This window comes from Balaenoptera ricei, chromosome 14, assembly GCF_028023285.1.
Source record: "Balaenoptera ricei isolate mBalRic1 chromosome 14, mBalRic1.hap2, whole genome shotgun sequence".
NCBI classification, from domain to species: Eukaryota; Metazoa; Chordata; class Mammalia; order Artiodactyla; family Balaenopteridae; genus Balaenoptera; species Balaenoptera ricei.
Genome location: NC_082652.1, coordinates 8,468,428 through 8,489,149, shown reverse-complemented (window position 1 = coordinate 8,489,149; position 20,722 = coordinate 8,468,428). Strand labels below are relative to the sequence as shown.

The 20,722-nt window shown below is 47.1% G+C and overlaps 1 protein-coding gene across 8 annotated transcripts in view; it reads right to left on the bottom strand.

The window, feature by feature from the left end:
- Positions 1-20,722, bottom strand: part of CAMKK2 (calcium/calmodulin dependent protein kinase kinase 2) — a 52,940-nt gene that overhangs the window by 24,239 nt on the left and 7,979 nt on the right. For 5 of the 8 annotated variants that reach the window (XM_059895714.1, XM_059895713.1, XM_059895711.1 and 2 more), the window contains exons 2-7: positions 12,533-13,047; positions 7,696-7,743; positions 6,988-7,041; positions 6,228-6,279; positions 3,316-3,449; positions 1,605-1,641 (exon numbers count right to left, since the gene is read on the bottom strand). In XM_059895714.1, the coding sequence (XP_059751697.1) occupies positions 1,605-1,641; positions 3,316-3,449; positions 6,228-6,279; positions 6,988-7,041; positions 7,696-7,743; positions 12,533-12,982 (775 nt within the window). In that variant the 5' untranslated portion in view covers positions 12,983-13,047. Of the gene's footprint in view, positions 1-1,604; positions 1,642-3,315; positions 3,450-6,227; positions 6,280-6,987; positions 7,042-7,695; positions 7,744-12,532; positions 13,048-18,067; positions 18,088-18,230; positions 18,297-20,722 lie in introns of those variants that run through there. The other 3 variants (XM_059895712.1, XM_059895716.1, XM_059895718.1) reach the window with 3 other exon arrangements.

Genomic DNA, 20,722 nt, shown 5'->3' with positions numbered 1-20,722 from the left:
GACAAAGCAAATATGACAAAAATTACTAACTGTTGAATCTGGGCGGTAGGTAAACAGGTACTCATCGTACTCTTCTTTCAACTTTAACATTTTTCATAATAAAAACCTGGGTGGGGGAGGTGATGAAAAATAAAATGTCCTAAGCAACAACAGCATCCTTGGAATTGAACCATGGCAACTACTTTAGGGGAAATTGAGCTCTGAGCTCTAGTTCCAAACCAGACCCATTATTTATGATTAACCACTCCCTGTGCAGCAAAGGATCACCCTGTGCTCATCCAGGAGACAGGCTGGGCTTGGCCCTGCCCATACCACTCATCTCCTTAATACCCCTCCCGGCTGTCATCTGTACCCGCGCGAAATGCATACACTAGTCTGAACGCCTACCCAAGCCAGACAACAGTGGGACACGTGACCTGTTGATCACGCCTTCCTGGGCCTGAGAGTCTGCTGTCCAGCTTTGAATTAGTCCTGCACTTCCTTCCCTCATCAGCGCTTATGCTGGGAACTGACTGAGAACTGACCCATGTCCTCATCACTTTTTAAAAATGAGGTCTCTGAGGACATACCTGAGTCCTTCCATTTCAGTGTGCAGGACCCAGACCCTTCAATGGCCCCTCAAGGCTCCAAATGCCCCATCATGGCCTCCCAGGCCCTCCATCTTCATCCCCACCCCCTCTCCCTGGTTTTCTCTGCTGCAGCCACATTTTTCTCAAACACACTAAGCTCTCACCAGCCTTGGGACCTCTGTACCTGCTGTTTCCTCTGCCTGGAATGCTCTTCCTCAGATGCAACAGGGCTGTGTCCTTGATATTCAGGTGCTAAATGGTCACCTCTTTTCTGCCATGGCCCCTCCATCTCTCTCTCACATCACCCTGTTTAATCTTCTTCAGAGTATCTATCTGAAGTTGATTATCTGCTTTATTTACAGTCATCCCTCCCGATCCATGGGGAATTGGTTCCAGGAACCCCCATGGGTACCAAAATCCACAGATGCTCAAGTTCCTTATATGAAATGGTGTAGTATTTGCATATAACCCATGCACATCCTCCCCTATACTTTAAATCATCTCTAGATTACTTATAATATCGAATACAATATAAATGCTATGTAAATAGTTGCCAGTGCAATTTTACTTTTTGCAAATTCAAGTTTTACTTTTTGGAACATTCTGAAATTTTTTCTTTTTAATATTTTCAATCCACATTTGGTTGAATCTGCAGATGCAGAACCTGTGGACACGGAGGGCCGACTGTAGTTGTTGACTATCTGTCTTCCCTGACTAGAATACCAGCTTCATAAGAGCAAGGGCCTCATCTTTCGTACTCATCCCTGCATCCTTCGTGCCTAGAATGGTGTCCAACACACAGTAGGTACTCAATAAATATCTGCAAATGGATGAATAGGACACCCAGATAAATTCCCAGCAAGAACTCCTTTACACCTCCTGCTTTGAACCAGGGGTGCAGCCTTCTGTGTGGGACCCAGTTGGAGCAGGAAAGGGTGGGAGATGCCAGGGGCAGGGGATGCCTGGAGAGCACCCCTGGGCTTTGGCAGGGGCAGCTGCCTGAGCAAGGGTGGCAGGAAGCAAGGGCTCTCTTACCCATGTACAGATGGTCCTCATTGGGGTCGTCCAGGACCTGTTGGCATAGCCACATGGAACAGGCCGGAGATGAGGAGCAGGAGAGAGGAAGAGGGAGAAAAGGTATGAGCAGGGAGGAAGCATCTCCACATGACTGCATTTGCCAATGGGAGGGCTGCGCTTTCCACTGTTTTTCCTAGTTAAGATGAAGGGCACAGGAAAAAACCCAGAGTGCGTGATCCAAATGGCCATCTGGAAAATATGCCTGTTCTAGCCAAATCCTCAAGGGTCCTAAATACCCAGAAAGGAGGTTATGAAAAGGAGGGGGCAGATGCCTCCCCTGGAAAATGTCTCAGCTTGAATAAGAATCCCACCTGTCTCCTAGGAGACGATGGACTGGTCATCAGGGTGAAAATTCAAATCCTGTCCCCATTCCCTCTGCCCTGGCAGGAAATGATGTCTCCCTGCCTGGAACTGCCACAGCACTTTCTTTCTCTCTTTTACAGCCTTCCTGCTTTCATTTTATCACTATTTCTATCTTCCTCTCTCCAAAGGGCAGGCACCATATTGTATGCACCTTGGTTGCCTCCTTGGTGCCCTGTAACAGGACTAGGCACCTAGTAGGTGCTCAGGAAATGTCTGATGAATGAATGAACAGGCAAGCTGGCAAAGAGTCTTGTTGGGTGGGGAGCCCACACACCACAGGGCACAAGGGAGAAGGGAGATCCTGCCAGGACCTAGACACATGCGCTAACCAAGTGCCCTCGGGCTTCCTCTAAGATGGCCAACTCAAGCATCAGAGAGTTAAAATTGTGAAACTCGGTGTGACAGGTGGAGATAGCCTGCAGCCACCATCTCTCTTCTTTTGGGAAGAAACAAAGACAGACTCCTTGGCTAGATTGGTCCTCCCACCTCTTCCCATACCACACTCACCTTGCCTAGTCATCCAAGAGCCACAGGACAAGAGCCCTGAGAAAGGGATGCATCCTAGGCAGAGGCCTGGGACAGCCAACCTGGAACCCTAAGCCCTGCCCTTCGAGGAAAAGTCAGACCCAGGCACTGGCCTACCTAGAGTTCTGTTATTTTTCTTTGAAAAAATCACTTACGTTAATGTGTAGGATTATTGTTGTTTTTAAATGAATTAAAAAATTGTTTAGCTTCTCAGTTTTAAATTCTAATGTGATAAATATTAATAAACATAACCCCCGTAAGCAAAAGTTTTCTGCATTCTTCAATTATTTTTAAGAGCGTAAAAGGGTCTTGAGACCAAAAAGTGTGAGAACTGCTGATCTAGAGCAGGGGTTGGCAAATTACAGCGTACAGGCCAAATCTGGCCCTCCCGTTTCTGTAAGTAAAGTTTTATCGAAACACAGCCAGGTCCATTTGTTTACCTGCAAATGGCTGCTTTTGTGCTACAACTACACATATGTATAGCACAAGGAGAACCAGCTCCAAAAAGAGAGAAACAGGTGAAGGGCAAGCCTCAGTATCCCTCTGAGCCTCAATTCCTTCGTCTATAAAATGGAAGTAATAGTCTAAGCGACGGGTGAGGATTACACAAAATAACAGGGTGAAGGAGCCTGGAGAAATAACTACCACTCAGCCCTGCAACAGGCTGTTTGATGTGATGTGGCTCTCCCTGGAAACCAGTGGTATGGCATTTTGATAATAACAGAGACAGGGCTGGACCATCACCATTCCTCCCTCTCTCCTCCGTGTCTCCCCACCTCACCTCCACCAGCTTCACCACGTTGGGGTGGTCCAGCTTCTTGAGGATGGCAATTTCCTGGTACACCTGCTCAATGGGGCCCCTGGGCTGGATGCAGCCCCTGGGGGCTGGCCGGGTCCCTCGAGGAGGGGGGCGACCTGGAGGAGACATGAACCATCCCAGAGTCAGGGCAAAGGACTTTCCTCTGCAGAGGGGGACTGTAGGCAGGACAAATGAAGTGGGGGGCTCTCAGAAGGGCTGGAATGGCTGATGCCACAGGGGGCTTTATTTACTTATTTATTTATTTTGGCTGCGTTGGTTCTTCGATGCTGCACGCGGGCTTTCTCTAGTTGCAGCGAGCGGGAGCTACTCTTCTTTGTGGTGCACAGGCTTCTCACTGCAGTGGCTTCTCTTGTTGCAGAGCATGGGCTCTAGGCGCACAGGCTTCAGCAGTTGCAGCACGTGGACCCAGTAGTTGCGGCACGCAGGCCCTAGTGCATGTGGGCTTCAGTAGATGTAGGGCACTGGCTCAGTAGTTGTGGGATCTTCCCGGAGCAGAGATCGAACCTGTGTCCCCTGCACTGGCAGGCAGATTCTTAATCACTGGGGCTCTAAAAGCCCCACCAGGGGCTTTAAACAGCCTTCTCTTCATCTGACTCCTCTGCTGCTGGAAACTAGTGACGCTGGAGACCCATTCCCCTTGCCCAGCCTTCTGTTAATTCTCTCCTTCCTGTCCCATTCCCCAGGCCACAGTGAGAATCAAGAGTTCACTGAGGTACAAGGAAAAGAAGTCTGAGGTCTAGTTCAGCAATCTCAATATTCCCCTCTCTGGGGCTCGGTTTTCCCACTCCATAAGATGGACAAAAACATTATCCTTCACCTCCATAACTCATGGAAGTAGCAGAGATATAAAATAAAGTCCAGGATAGGAAAAGAAGTAAGAGCTGATGAGAGAAAAAACAAAGGACTTGCTTGGCCCTGCAGTGACTGATAGTCAAAAGGTCACAGTGATGGAAAGGTCCACAGTCAAAACACTTGCACTGCATGTTATATGTAAGTAAGGATCTAAGTGTGACTAACAGAACAGAATGTGGATGTGTCAGCCTTGGAAAAGTAAAAGCAGAGGTGCAGGTGTCAGAGTGGGATGTGAACAGAGGCAAGGCAAGGTCAAAGGAAAGATACTTGCTGCATCTGCTGTAACAAGGGAGAAAGTGACAAGGGTAGTAACAACAAAGGAGCTGAACATTGTGGTATCACCTCATTGCCTGGTTAGGGAAAGGGAGGAAGGGAGTGGTTTAAGTCATCCTCAGAGCAAGTCAGAAGTAAATGTCAAAAACTAATACATCAAGAAATAATGGCACAAGGATATCATCTGGCTCAGAGTTCAGATAAGAAGGATAAACCAGGGTCCTGGTGATAGGACAGGGTTTTGGGATTTATGTTTCTTCTTCTCTACTTTCTCTTTTCAGCTCAAGCCAACGTTCTGCTCAGCACTGCTGGCAGGGAGCTCATGCTGGAGCAGCATATGTTCACCTACACCTGATCACGTGCAGTAACTACCAGCTGCTCAAAGAGCTAAAAGTGGGGGCTGCCTACAGGGAGAGGGAGGAGTACAGCAAGAAACTGTTGATCTCCATTATACACCCTTCTGTTCTTTTGCATTTTTGTAGATATAATTGAAATACCTTCTGGTATTTCAATTTTTTCAATTCATCATTTTAAAATATATAATTTAATGGTTTTTAGTACATTCACAAGGTTGTGAAACCATCACCACTAGGTCTTTTTTTTTTTTTTTAATTTTTTTAATTTTTGGCTGCATTGGGTCTTGCTGCACGCAGGCTTTCTCTCTAGTTGTGGCGAGCAGGGGCTACCCTTCGTTGCAGCACGCGGGCTTCTCACTGCAGTGGCTTCTCTTGTGGAGCACGGGCTCTAGGCGCACGGGCTTCAGTAGTTGCAGCACGCAGGCTCAGTAGTTGCGGCACGCGGGCCCTACAGTGCACAGGCTTCAGTAGCTGAGGCGTGTGGGCTCAGTAGTTGAGGCACACAGGCTCTAGGTGCACGGGCTTCAGTAGTTGTGGCTCATGGGCTCTAGAGCACAGGCTCAGTAGTTGTGGCGCACGGGCTTAGTTGCTCTGTGGCATGTGGGATCTTCCCGGAGCAGGGATCGAACCCGTGTCCCCTGCATTGGCAGGCGGATTCTTAACCACTGTGCCACCAGGGAAGTCCCTCACCATTAAGTCTTGAACATTTTCAACCCCCCCACAAAAAAACCCATACCTATTAGCAGTCAGTCCCCACTCCCTTTTAACCCTAGCCCCTGGAAATCACTAATCTGCTGTCTCTGTGGATTTACCTATTCCGGACATTTCATATAAGTGGAATCATACAATATGTGGCCTTTTTTGTCTGGCTTCTTTCATTTACCATCATGTTTTCAAGGTCATCTGCGTTGCAGCATGTATCAGAATTTCATTTCTTTTTATGGCTGAATAATATTCCATTGACTAGACAGACCACCTTTTGTTTATTCATTCATCCATTGACAGACATTTGGGGTTGTTTCTACATTTTGGCTATTATGAAGAGTGCTACTATGAGCCTTCATGAACGAGCATGTGTGAACATGTGTGTTCAATTCTCTTGGGTATATATGCCTAGGAGCAGAATTGCTGGGTCATACGGTGACAGCATGTTTAACTTTTTGAGGAACAGTCAAACTGTTTTCCTCTGAGGGATTTTTTTTACTTGATACCTATATTACTTCAATAAATATTTTTAAAAGAAAATGAATTTAAAACGTCAGCAGGAGGCCCAACGCTGTCTTAGGGGAATCCACCCAGGACACCTCTGCAGGGGACACCATTCAGTGGGTCTTCTCTGTATTGCCCCAGCCCCTGCACCTAAGAACAAAGGCCCTGGCCCAACAAACTCACGTGGAAAGCCCGCCTGTCGGATCAGTTTCTTTTTGGACAGCACCTTCATTGCCTGTGGGAGGAAAGACCCCATGTCCTGGTTAAAACGGGGAGGAGGGTGGAAGGAGAGTTCCTTCCACTCCTAGGCCTGCCCAAGCTGTCAGTGCCCCAGCAGCCGCAGGACAATGTAGTGAGCACCTTGTCACTGGAATGGGTCAACTCCATGGGTTGTGTGGAAGCTGGAGTCCTGGGGTCCCTCCAGGCCAGAGGGTACTTCCAAGGTTCCAGGTCAGCTCTCCCAGCTGGGAGGCCACAAACCTTGGGATTTGTTACCACTGAATCAAGACACAAGTGAGCTGGAGTGATGGGCAAGGGACATTTTACACGTGGGGAAACTGAGGTTCAGCATTTATGTCACTTGTCCAAGGACACATAACTGGCACATGGGAGAGCAAGGATTTGAACCCATATTGGACTGATTTCAAAGTCTCAGCCACAGGGCAGTATGTCTCACTACCACCCAGTTCTTAGTGCTATGGAGGATGTAGAAAGGGTAGCCCGGAGTAAGGATATGAGACGTTTGCTTAATTTATTCACTCAATCTTCCTGAGCCAATCACTTCACCTCCCCATTTCCCCACTTCCTTCCTAATGCACAGAATAAACATGACCTAAGAATAAAATGAGACAACAGCTAAGAAAACCTTCCAGGAAGGCAAGTGCTGGAAAGGAGTCTTTTTCTTTGGACAAGGATGGGGAGGGAGGGGGATGTGGATACTCACGTAGTAGGTATTGTCATTTTCATTGTAGGCCAGTTTGACCACGCCATAGGAGCCCTGGATAAAGGGAGATGCCTGTGACATACTATTCAGAAGTTATGATATGCAAAATGAGGACCCTAATACAGAGCTTGCAAACTGGCAGCCCATTGGCAAAATCCATCCTGTATGTTGCTGGATCTGCAGCTTTTAGAAAGTTTGAATTGGTGGCCAACATTATAAAACAGGTCAGATATAAAAATCCAGATTCTGATATGGATATGGAGCCATAATCATTTCCATATGTTAACAGTTTGCCACAGTCCTCACCACTCCCTACTGTCTTATACCTAGCATGTTTTCCTCATTTATATTATTCACTTGTTCTCTATTGGCATTTGAGTTTTTGACCCTTGCAATGATACTGCCCATTGGCTGATATAAAAGCAAAAACAGATGTGAGAGTACCTTAAGGAGAAAAAAAGCCAACACCAATGTTGGTGATATGGAATTTCCCTGCAAGCTTTGTGAGCTTTTGTAGAAACACAGTACGATGTAAAAACAAAACAAAATAAAACAAAACAGATGGACCATAAATGACAAAACCCTCCGCCTCCCAGCCTCATCTCCAAGGACTCCTCTCCCACTCCCAAATCTAGTGGGGTTCCCTCCACAGTATCCAAGACATCCTTGGTAGGTATGGAAAACCAGCCTGGCTCCTGGGATATTTACCTTTCCAATTTCATCCTTCAGTGTGTACTGATTCAGCTGTACACAATCCTGGAAAAGAAGTAGAAACACATAGAATATGAATTGTAAGTTTGCAGCTAGATACATTTTTCAGAAACTGAAGTTTGCAGCTAGATACATTTTTCACAAACTTAACAAACCAAAACAAACAAACCTTAACCAGGCCCCAAATCAAGAAAGGGAACATTCCCAGCGCCCCAGAAGCATCTCCCATATACTGGCCCCTGTCCAGGGTGACCACTATCCTGACTTCTACCAGCACAGCTGTTGTTGGTTTTTTTTTTTTCCTTTGGCTGTGCCATGCAGCATGTAGGAGTTTAGTTCCCAGACCAGGGATTGAACCCATGCCCCCTGCAGTGGAAGCTTGGAGTATTAACCACTGGATTGCCAGGGAAGTCTCTACCGGCACAGCTTTTGCACATTGTAAGAGCGTAATGATATGGTATGTACTCTTTTAATACCCATTTTAAAGGTTCTTCCCACTTTTAAAAAGTTTATTTATTTTTTAAAAGTTAATTTAAAACTAAACAATAATCCATGACTGTGTTATCCTGTAAAAAATGTAAAGTGATACAAGAGGAGAAAATCTGAATGTCCTTAGCGTAAACAAAAGTTTCTTAACAGTTTCTCAAAAGTTCTTTTTTGTATAAAAAAAAGTGCAAAATATAAAAGGAAACAAATGATTGGATTTCAATCAAAATTAAAACTTTTGCTCTTTGAAACACTACTAAGAAAAAAAAGGTAAGCCACAGACTGAGAGAAACTATTTGCAACACTTACAGTGGACAAAAGACTGGTATCCAGAACATATAAAGAACTCCTGGGCTTCGCTGGTGGCGTGGTGGTTAAGAATCCGCCTGCCAATGCAGGGGACACGGGTTCGAGCCCTGGTCAGGGAAGATCCCACATGCCACGGAGCAACTAAGCCCGTGCACCACAACTACTGAGCCTGCGCTCTAGAGCCCACAAGACACAACTGCTAAGCCTGCGCACCTAGAGCCCGTGCTTCGCAACAAGAGAAGCCACCGCAATGAGAAGCCTGCGCACCGCCAACGAAGAGTATCCCCCCTTCGCCGCAACTAGAGAAAAGCCCAAGCGCAGCAATAAAGACCCAACGAAACCAAAAAAAAAAAAAAAACTTAAATAAATAAATAAATAAATAAATAAGAACTCTACAACTCATTAATAAAAAGACAACTCAATTAAAAATGGGCTAAAGATTTGATAAGCTATTTCTCCAAAGAAGGTACACAAATGATCAATAAGCACATGAAAAGATGCTCAACATCATTACTCATCAGGGAAATGCAAATTAAAGCCACACCCACTAAATTGGCTAAAATCAAAAAGACAGACCAAACCAAGCATTGTCAGAATGTAGGGCAAATGAAACTCTCATACGCTACTGGTGGGAATGTAAAATGGTGCAGCCTCTTTGGAAAACAGTTTGGCAGTTTCTTAACAAGCACTTCCCATATGACCCAGCCATTCTACACCTAGGTGTTTACGCAAAAGAAATGAAAACTCGTGTCCATGCAAAGACTTGTATACAAATGTTCACAACAGCTTTATTAGTAATAGTCAAAAACTGGAGGGCCTCCCTGGTGGCGCAGTGGTTGAGAGTCTGCCTGCCAATGCAGGGGACACGGGTTCGAGCCCTGGTCTGGGGGGATCCCACATGCCGTGGAGCAACTGGGCCCGTGAGCCACAATTACTGAGCCTGCACGTCTGGAGCCTGTGCTCCGCAGCAAGAGAGGCCGCGATAGTGAGAGACCCACGCACCACGATGAAGAGCGGCCCCCACTTGCCGCAACTAGAGAAAGCCCTCGCACAGAAACAAAGACCCAACACAGCCATAAATAAATAAATAAAATTTAAAAAAAAAACCTGGAAACAATCCAAATGTCCATCAATAGGTAAATGGATAAACAAACTATGGTATATCTGTACAATGGAATACTATTTAGCAATAAAAAGGAATGAACTACTAGTATGTACAAAAATATGGATAAATCACAAAATCATTATGCTATGAAAGAAGCTAAGCTAAAAAAGAGTACATACTAAATGATTCCACTCATATAAAATTCCAGAACTTGTAAGCTGATCTATGATGAAAAAAGGCAGGTCAGCCACTACCTGGGAAAGGGGAGGTGGGGGAGGGATGTGTTGTTGGGTGTGCTGGAAATGTCTGCAATCTTGATGGGGGTGATGGTTTTATGGATGTTTACATACATCACAACTGATCATACTGCACATCTGAAATATGTGCAGTTTATTTCACTTCAATTATACCTCAGTATATTTAGGCTGAACATGTTAAGTGATACAAGAAGTAAAACTGGGAAAAGAAACACGATAGAAAGCAAAACTTCAAGTGTTACAGAGAAGCCCAACATTTCCCTTGAAACCCCTCCCATGCCCCAATTCTATCCCTCTCCCTGAACCTTGATATCAGTTTGGTGTATAAATTTCTAGGCCTTTTTCTATGTAAATGCACACATACATGCATCTGTAGAAAATACAGAGTACTGTTTTGGGATGGGTTGGGGAGGCATAGACGGTGTCACACTAAATCAGTTCTCAACTTCCTTTGACTGGAGTTAGTTCCACATCAGACCTGCATCTTTGACTTGCTGTGTAACGGGCCCACAGATCTCTCACCTCACTGGTGGACTTTTTAGTTTGTTTTGTGCTTCTCTCCAGTATTGTTTTCATTCCCCTGAGTCCTGAAGGGATATGACAGGCAGAGGTAGGGCCCTGCAGAGCTGTCCTAAGGGGTCTCATTGTCTCATAATCTAGCCCCCACACGCTGCTGAGTTCATCTTCCAAGAATACACTCTGACCACATCAGCCCCAGCTCGCTGCTGCTTCCAGAGTCAAGTCCTGACTTCACAGCCTGACCTTCAACCCCTCTAAAGCTCTGACCTTGGCAGAGTTGTCTAGTTGCCCACCAAACACCAGTCTCTCCTTTCTTCCTTATAAGTGGAACTCTGCGTGGCAACATTCCAGGCTAGAAAACTGCATTTCCCAGCTTCTCTTACAGCTAAAGTGGCCATGTGTTCTGGCTAGTGGGAGATAAGCAGAAGTTGCTGGGTAGAGCTTCCAGGAAAGAGGACTGACTTAGGAGGCAGACATCTTTTGCCTTTCTTCCCTGCTCCTTCTTCCTGCCTGGAATGGAGCTGTGAAGGCTAGAGCCACAGCAGCCATCTTGAGATCATGAGGTTTTAAGGGCAAAAGCAACAACACAACTACCACACCAATCCCCAATGCCTAGCTCTAGATTTTTTTTACATGGTTAAAAAAAACCTATTGTGTTAAAGCCACTGTTGTTGGGAGATATCTGTTTCTCTAAGCTGACTCATTTCTAACTGATACAAACTCGAGCTCACTCTCCAGCCCTGCTTCCACAGTGCCCCCCATTTTGGGCCCCACACTCCAGTTAACTGAATCCCTGACCTATCCTGAATTCTATGGAAAGGAATATGTTGGCATACATAGCTGGTACTTAGCTGGGTTATGGTAATCATACTTTTAAAACTAAAATATTAGAGGAATGAGACTACCTCTGTCACCTAGGTGGCCTGTGGCTAGTTAATAAACTAGGAGATGAAACAACAATAACAATTTTTTTTAAATGGGCTCATGCCTTCTACCTCGGGGCCCTTGCTCATGCCATGCTCACCCCCTGCAGTGAACTCTCAGTGTGTAGTTAAATATCAGCCCAATTAGAAAGCCATTCCTGATTTCCAGACGTCCCCCAACAAAATGTATTCCTTCCTTCAACAAATATTTTTGAGCGACTACGCGCCAGGCAGCGTGCTCAGTGCTGGGGGCCCTGTGGTGGACAGGACTGTTCCTAACATCCTAGCTGAGGCGGGGGCGGTGGGGGGGAACAGGCAATAAACAACTTAACAAACACACAGATAATCAGATGGTGACAAGTGCTGAGAAGGAAAGTCAACAGGGCAACAAGGACAGAGAGGGACGGAAGGCTGTTTAGAGGGGGTGGAATGAGAGGCCCTTCAGAGGAGGTGATATTTGAGTTGAGACTTGGAAGCCAGATGGAGATGCCCTTGCAAAGATGGCAGGGGGCGGTGTGGTTCCAAGCAGAGGGAACAGCAAGGGTAAAGGCCTAACGGAGGGAATGAGGAAGACAAAGAAGTGGGTAAGGTCAGAGCTCTGTGAGTTGGCAGCACAAAGGTAGGAGATGGGGCAGGAGGTGGGGCAGGGGCGGATCAGGCCCTGTGAACCCTGCTGGGGATCTGAGTTCCAACCCACCTCCCAGAAGTTTATGGTAAAGATCAAGTGAGAAGTGCAGGTACAGTGCTGAGGGCAGTGCCTGGGAAGGCAAACACTCAGCAACTGGGGCCGTGCTGTTTGTCAGGGTGGTTTTATGGATGTATAAAAGGTCAGGGCCTCTCACTGACCCACCATCCCCATTTCAGAGCCCCCAGCACAACTTCCAACTGCCAGCACGTGCATCTCTTTGTGAGAGGCTCTGTCTGTCCCAGAGATGCTCTGCCCACACTCAGGGACTGCCAGCAGTTGGTGTAACAGGCCCAGCTCCCTGGCCCTCAGATGGAATAACTCTGGGGCTCCCGTGCTACACTGTCTCCCAGGGCTGCCCAGAGGTGGAGGCCCAGTTGCCCACAGTGGTAACTGGCTCCAACATGCACCCTTTATTGACGTCTCCCTGGGTTTCCTGGGGTCACCTCCCCAATCAACTGGTTGCGCTGGAATCCTTCTGGGGGAGCCCAACCCAACGCGGAGGCATTCCGGGCGCGGGGCAGGGCACCAGGGGCCGCCGCTCACATACCTGCATCCCGGTGATGGAGACGCGGTGCGACTCCACCGTGGGCCTCCGCGGCAGCCGCGGCGAGGACTGCGGAGAGCCCACGGGCGAGTGGGGCAGGGCCGGGTAGACGCAGCGCCCATTCGCACCCAGCAGGGACCGCTCTTGCAGAGAGAGCTTGCGACTGGAGAGGTGGGGCCGGGCCTGGGACCCGGAGACATCGAGGCGGACCTCTCCGCCAGGGGCCAAGGGCCGGTCCCGGGCCAGGCCGCCGTCCACAGCGCAGGCCGGCTCGCACTCAGTGACCACGATGAAGGACTCCATGCCCAGATGGATGCTCAGGGACGAGAGGCCCCGCAGGGCTTCACAGGGCTTCTGGCCTTCGCTGCTGTTGCTGCTTCCGCCCCCGCCCCCCAGCTCATCCTGGGGGGCGGCCCGGTCGCTACTGGGCTGGCTAGAGACGCATGATGACATGGTGCGTGTGCCGACCTCATGCGACACGCACGTGCCCGGGCACTCCCATCCGGCAGCGGCGCCACCTGCAGGGAGAGGAAGGGTCAGCTGCCCCCATCCTGTGCGGCAGGAGCAGGGACCCGGGTGTCTCCTGCTGGGCCAGACCGGTGCCTCATTCCTGCTTTGAGTCGCCGTCCTTGAAAAAAATATCTTGCAAAACACAGTGTGATCTGAAATCTTTTGCGTCTATACAGAAGAGCTTACTCCACATTTCCTCACTGTATCCTTTTTTCTTAATTGATGTATAGTTGATTTACAACGCTGTGTTAGTTTCTGCTGTATAGCAAAGTGATTCAGTTATACATATGTATACATTTTTTTTATATTCTTTTCCATTATGATTTATCACAGGATATTGAATATAGTTCCCTGTGCTATACAGTAGGACCTTGTTGTTTCACATTTCCTCATCCTAAAAGCCCCTCCTCACACAAAACAAGAATCCCAAATTCAATTCCTGTAGAAACCAAGTATGAGAAAACCCCAAAATAGAGCCCCCATGCCTCCTACAAAGGTGGCAGCTACCTCCAGCTCAAGCCAATTGTTGTTAAACAGGGATGGGGGCCTAGAATTGTCTGGTTATCTCCCCAACCCCTCTTTTTTTTTTTTTTTTTTTTTTTTTCAAGAGAAGCCCTAAAGCCAGGATGTTAGGTGAGATCTCTTGATTTTTTTTTTTTAAATTAGCAACTATTTTAAATATTTTAAAATGCTGGGCAGGCCAAATGAAACACTTCCACATGGTGACCTCTAGGCTGCATCACTTCACAATAGCAATGATTCAGACAGCCCTTTACAGATTATAAAATATCTTCCACACCTCAGGATAATTTCACAAGCACCCTAGGTTGTTGGTTTGCCATTATACCCTCATTTTGTAAATGGGGAAACTGAGGCTCAAGAGAGGGAGAGGGGTTTGTCCAGGTCTCCTAATGCAAAGACCATGAGCACAGGAGTCCAGTCCCCTGTCGTGGCCTGGCCGATGATTCTCAGCTGAGGAGTGGGGGTCAGGGGTCACACCAGCAGAGAGTGTGTGAGCCAGGGAAGTTTGTGTCGTCTGAGGAGCTAGGCTCGACATACCTATTATCTAATGTTTCCCTAGTTCAGCCCCCAGCTAGTACTTGCAAGATGTAAGGCAAATATGAGATAAAAAAAGGTTAACATCAAATAGCTTGGTGGTTCCTCAACAAATTAAACAGAGAATTACCATATGACTGAGAAATTCCGTTCCTAGGTATATATCCAAACAGCACTACTCACAACAGCCAAAAGGGAAGAAACAACCTACGTGTCCATGGACAGATGAATGGATAAGCAAAATGTGGTCTGTCCACACAACGGAATATGACTAGAAAGGAATGAAGAACCGACACAGGCTACAAACTGCATGAACCTCAAAAACATGATGCTAAGTGAAAGATGCCAGATACAAAAGGTCACATGTGTATAATCCTATTTATATGAAATTTTTTCTTTTTTGGCCATGCCACGTGGCTTGCAGGATCTCAGTTCCCCAACCAGGGATCAAACCCGTGCCCCCTGCAGTGGAACTGCAGAGTCCTAACCACTGGACAGCCAGGGAATTTCCCTGTATGAAATTTTTTAAATAGGCAAATGCATACACACAGAAAGTAGATTACTAGTTGCCTAGGGCTGGGGAGGTGTTGGGGGAAAAGGGGAGTGACTGCCAATGGGTATGGGGTCTCCTTTTGGAGTGATGAAAATATTCTGGAACTAGATAGAGATGGTGGTTGTACAACACTGTGAATGGACTAAATGCCACTGAGTTGTACATTTTTAAATAGTTAATTTTATGTTATGTGAATTTAAAAAAAAAAAGATTGACACACTCCCTTAGACTGTCAATTCCTTCTGTCTCTGGGACAGAATATTAACCTTTGGTTCGTATGTTTGACAAATTCTGCTGGACAAATGTCACAGGTACCACTGGAATCCAGGGAGTATATCCACAGATACAGACAGTGGCAGCTCTGTGCTGATCACCCATGTCACAAAGGTGCCAGGAAAACAGTGAGGGCTGACTAGAGAGATTTTATGAATGAATAAAATGATATCTCTTTAAGACACTGGGTGGCAGTGGGGGGATACAGAGGAAAGTAAAGATGGGAGCAGAAAGCCAGTGCTTCCTGGAGGGCTTGGTTGAGGGGCAGAGAAATGCTACCCGCCCTCTTGGGACAGTCCTGCAATAAGTATTTATGGAATAGCTTCTATGTATGCAATCTGGACCATGACGTGGGCAGATGGGGTTCCTTGTGGAGCAGGGAAAGATCAATGGGAAAGGCACTAAGGAACTATCAACAGCATGCCAGTCCGGACATGGCACAATTTATGAACACAGAGTACAGTGTAAAGGAATAACAAAGTACCCAATCATGTGACAAGATGCTCAGCCTCAGTTATGGTAAGAGAAGTGCAAATTCAAACTACAACGAAATGGTTTGGTGGATCCTCAAAAAGTTAAATGTAGACTTATCATTTGACTCCGCAATTCCTCTTCTGGGTATATATATATATATATATATATCCCCAAAAGAATTGAAAGCAGGGATTCAAACAGATACTTATACACCCATGTTCACAGCAGCATTATTCACAATAGCCAAAAGGTAGAAACGTCCCAAGTTTCCATCAATGGAAGAATAGATAAACAGAATGTGGTCTATTTATACAATAGAACACTATTCAGCTATAAAAAGGAATAAAGTTCTGACACATGCTACAACATGGATGAGCCTTGAAAACATGCTAAGTGAAACATGCCAAATATTAAAGGACAAATACTGTATGACTTCACTTACAGAATAGGCAAATTCATAGAGACAGAAAGTTTAGAATAGAGGTTACCAGAGACCAGGGGAGAGGGGAGCAGGGAGTCATTGCTTAAGGGGTATAGAGTTTCTATTTGGGGTAATGAAAAAATTCTGGAAATGGATAGTGGTGATGGCTGCACAACATTCTGAATGTAAATAGTGCCATTGAATTGTACATCTAAAAGTGGTTAAAATGGTAAATTTTATGTTATATATATTTTACCAAAATTAAGAAAATAATAATAAAGCTACAATGAAATATCTTTTTTCCAACTATCGGATTGGCAAAGACAAAAAATATAATAACAGCACTATTTTGATGAGGCTATGGGCAGTATGAATTAGTATCACCTTTATGAAGGGAAATTCACCAATATCTAACAAAATTCCAAATGCACATACCTTTGACTTAGCAATTCTGCACCTGGGAGTATTTACCTTACAATCTCACACATTAAAAAATGATATACGTACAAAATTATTTTGGTAGTGTGGTTTGAAATGACTATCCACGGGGGACTGAGTAAATAAAATGAGGTACATGCAGCCCAGGAGAAAATCATGCATTCATTTTAAAAGAGGTGACTCTGTATATCCTAATGTGAATTAGCTCCAAGACACACTGTTACATGGAAAAAACCAAGGCATTCGAATGCTGCTGTTGGCATAGGGGGAAAAGGGCCATACACGCGTACATAATCATATGCAGAGCATATTTCTGGAAAGATACACAAGAAAATGATAAGAGTGGCCTCAAGAGAAGACAACTGGTTTGCAGAAGCGGGGGGGCAGGGTGGGAGGGACTTAACTTTCACTGTATTTGCTTTTATTTTTGTAAAAGTAAGTGTGCAGAGTAACTATTCAGAAATGAATTTTTAAAAGAAAGCAACTGTAACCACAGTAGGAGTTTGGATGATCAGGCCCGAGTGCTACCTCTGGGGCACGAGGCACAGGGAGGGAGCAGTTGGCTCTATCTCCTAATCCTTTATCCCACTCTGACTGTATCTGAGAAAGAAATCATTAAATGTGTCCCTGTCTTGTCTTCCTCATCTGTGAAAGAGTACAACCCAAGTTCAATGTTCTCCACGGTCTCAGCTGCTGTTCCTTTACATATCCTTTTTATAATCCTTATTTCCCAGGAGGGGAAAAGCAGGGTCCCTGAAATTCGACTGCCTGGGGCCGCAGCCTCAGTTTTCTCTTCTATAAAATGGGCACTCACCCGAGAGTCATGAGGACTAACTGAACTAAGAACCAGTATTCATGTCTGGTGCATGGTTAAGTGCTCTTCTTTCAACAAATACTTCCTGAATGCCTACTACCTGCCAGGCTATGCTCCAGAATGTTCCTCCTCCTGTGTGTGTTCTGTAGCCCTGGCAGCGTGGGCCTGCCTCCCCTCCACTGGCCCGTCCTCCCTCCCAGAGCCACCTCTGACATGGCTGCAGAGTTCCTGAAAAGAAAACTAGTCTGGCAGCACCTGAGACAGTTAATGGAAAATTTTTCTTCTTGCCAACAGAAAAACAATTGCTTATCGATCACCACTCCAGGCCAAGGACACCAAGCCATCCACCCCCGGCAAAGCTGCATTTAATCAGTCTCCTTGACGAGCTGGCGTCTGGCCCCGTGCCTTGGCCCTTGAGGCCTGGAGGAGAAAGGAGAGAAAAAATGCACTGTCTGGCGCTGGGGCAGAGGTGCGGGCCCCTGTGCTGGAGGGATAGGCATGTTCAGGTCTCAGGAAAGAGCCCCAAGGGACACAGACCTCAGTGCCTCGAGGTCACCTGGAGGCCCCTCACTGGTCTGCAGCAGGCCTGGCAGGCAAGGACTTGGCCATTCAGCACCACTGACCCCACAGAGTCCAAGCCAGAATCTGACCGTTTCTGAGGTCACAGATCCTACGAGGTCACACGCCTTTTAAGGATCTGTTGAAAGCTACCAACACTCCCAGGAGAAGAAAAATCATCCAAAAAGACAATGGTTTGCATTATAACAGCTAACATCCAACTGAGCATTTCTTCACCAAACATTGAAACAGCTCTGCCTGGGTCATTTAATCCTCACAGGCCCTCTGCGAGGGAGGGACAGCTAAGCATTCAGTTTTGACAAAATTTCAAAAGCCCCCTCCCCGAGCCTCCTGCCCCTATCCATGGGTCCTTCCCCAGGCCCTGAAGCCTCCCCACCGCCCTTGGCTGGCAGCCCCGAGCTCCCCTCCCTCCCCTCTCACAGGCAGCTCCATGGAGGACCAGATCCTTCCTGGAGCAGATGAACCCGGCTCCAGGCCAGGATGAAGGGAGCGCTCATTCCTCTGCCAGGAAGCCAAGTGCGAGTGGCCTCCAGGAAACACATTCCCATATCCTGGGGGCATTTTCCAACCTGCGCCTGCTTACCAAATGCCGAGCCACCACCACGGGAGCTGCAGCACAGCAAGTAGCCAGTGAGCGGGCCCGTGACATGCCCTGACCCATGATACACCCTTCGCGTGGTCCCCTGAGGTCCCAGGCAACACGGGACAACAAAGAGGCCCAAAATAGCTGTGAGGATCCTGCCAAGGCCAGGGACAATGTCCTCCCTGGGATAACAGGCTTGGCCAGCCGCATCTTCTCTCACCTGGGGAAACTGAGGCCCGGGGAGGTCCTAAAGCAAACTCACTCACCCATTTGTTCCTTCCACAAGTAATTACTGGGGACCTACTACGTGCCAGATAAACAAAACAGATGTGATTTCTGAAAAGTAGGTGCACAAGTGACTCTAAAAGCACAAACTGGAGGAGAAAACCAGGATGAGATAAAAAAGAACAACACAGGGACCCAGGGGAGATCTGAATGGGAGGCCAAGGAAAGCCTCACTTGGGGAAATTATATTTAGGCTGAGATCTACAGGGTGAGTAGGTGCTAAGGGGGCGGGAACTTGCCCCAGGAGGAGGAAACACATTCTGAGAAGGCCTCGCAGCAGGAAAGAGGTGGGAGAGCGGACAGAACAGAAAGAAGACTCCTGGGATTGAATGAGGTTGGGAAGCGGGTGAGGGTGGATGGGCATGCTGGAGGGGCCAGAGCACAAGAGCTTTATAGGAAGCTGATGAGAGCAGGAGGGGTGTCCCAGGCAAAGCCATAGGGACCCCACTCGGCACCTGTCATGGGTTGTGGAATTGTGACCCCCCAAAAAGATATGCTGGAGTCCTAATGTAATATGACTGGTGTCCTTATAAAAAGGGGGAAATCTGGACAGACCCGCACACAGGGAGAACACCATGAGAACGTGAAGGCAGAGGTTGGGGTCCTGCACCTACAAGCCAAGGAACGCCAGATCGCCAGCAGCCATCAGACGCCAGGAGACAGACATGGACCAGATTCTCCTTCATGACCCTTGGAAGGAACCAACCCTATCAACACCTTGGTCTCAGACTTCTGGCCTCCAGAACTGTGAGATAATACATTTCTGTGGTTTAGGCTGCCCAGTTAGCGGTACTTTGTCAAGGCAATCCCAGCAAACTAACACAGCTCCCCTCCCAACTGCAGAAGCCTGCTGCCCCAGGGGCCACGGATTCAGAGGGTGTTTCCCAATACTTAAGTGGGAGACCTGGGAGGCTCAGTTGTACAGCCGATGCAGCGCTGAGGCTTGACACCAGCTAGAATATTCCAGATTCGGGGCCTTGGCCCAAACAAGCAGTCGTATCAGATTCAGTGACACAGACTCTTACAACTGTCTTTCCTCGCATATTCTTTAGTTTAGAGGCACTGAAACTGACTGTCTCCCCAGAGACAAGGGCCCTTCCTTGGCAGAGGGCACGAGGGATAGTGCTGGCTTTATTTTATCTATCTATCTATCTGTCTGTCTATGCCACACCGCAAGGCTTGCAGGATCTTAGTTCCCCAACCAGGGACTGAACCCAGGCCCTCGGCAGTGAAAGCGCCAAGTCCTAACCACTGGACAGCCAGGGAACTCTGATAGTGCTGGCTTTAGTGTGCACAGACCCCATCCCACCACAGTCCCTGGAGCAAAAAGTCCCTATCGCATGACATCTGGCCACCGATGTATTTTGTTTGGCCTACACTGTATTTAAAACTATTTGAATGAGATGCCAACATTTTAGAGCCAGGAGAGTTCAGATAAAAATCAAAATTTCCAGAGTCTCTTGAAGAACTGGACACTGATAGCACTGGACCTGTATTCGCTCCTGGCAACAACTCCCTGAAGCTTTGGACAGGAGATATGCTCGCCGGCGTGCCACAGTCCTCACTGCTTCCCCTCATCTCCCCAACGCCAAGGACAGGCTGAGTGCCCTATTACATGTCCTTCCCTTTTCTACCTCTCATGACCTATCTCACCCTTACAGGCCCTACTTTGAGATGCACTGGATATTAGTGCTATGAGATCAGTGGTCACCTGTCCCAACAATTTCATTTCACCAACAGGAAAATGAAGGCTCAGGAAGGTTTACTAATTTGTCCAAAGTTATGCAGTGGTTCCAAGTAGAGCTAAAATTGGTCTGAGTTTTTCAGAAAGGTGCTAAAAATTACAGGTACAGCCTTGCAATGTCCACATGTTGTATCCGGAATGAAGTCCAGGCTGAGCCAAAATCTCTAACAAAGGGGAATATCTAGCCCATTCCTCTGGCTCCAACCTGTGTGAGAGGGGAGAGTGTGAAGGCTCAGTGTTTTACAGCATTCAGGAAAGACGTGCATGGGCACAGAGACATCGATTTGACTTAATTTGTGAGAGCCGTGCCTTTGCCTTTTTGTTTACTGCTGGACTCCAGGACCTAGAACTTTCTAGAACACTGCCAGCACTCAATAAATATTGGCTAGAGGTCATTGTTTATTTCATTCATCCCAAGGCCACTCAGAAGGTCAGACGCTTTCTTTAGCTGGCCTAGACTCTG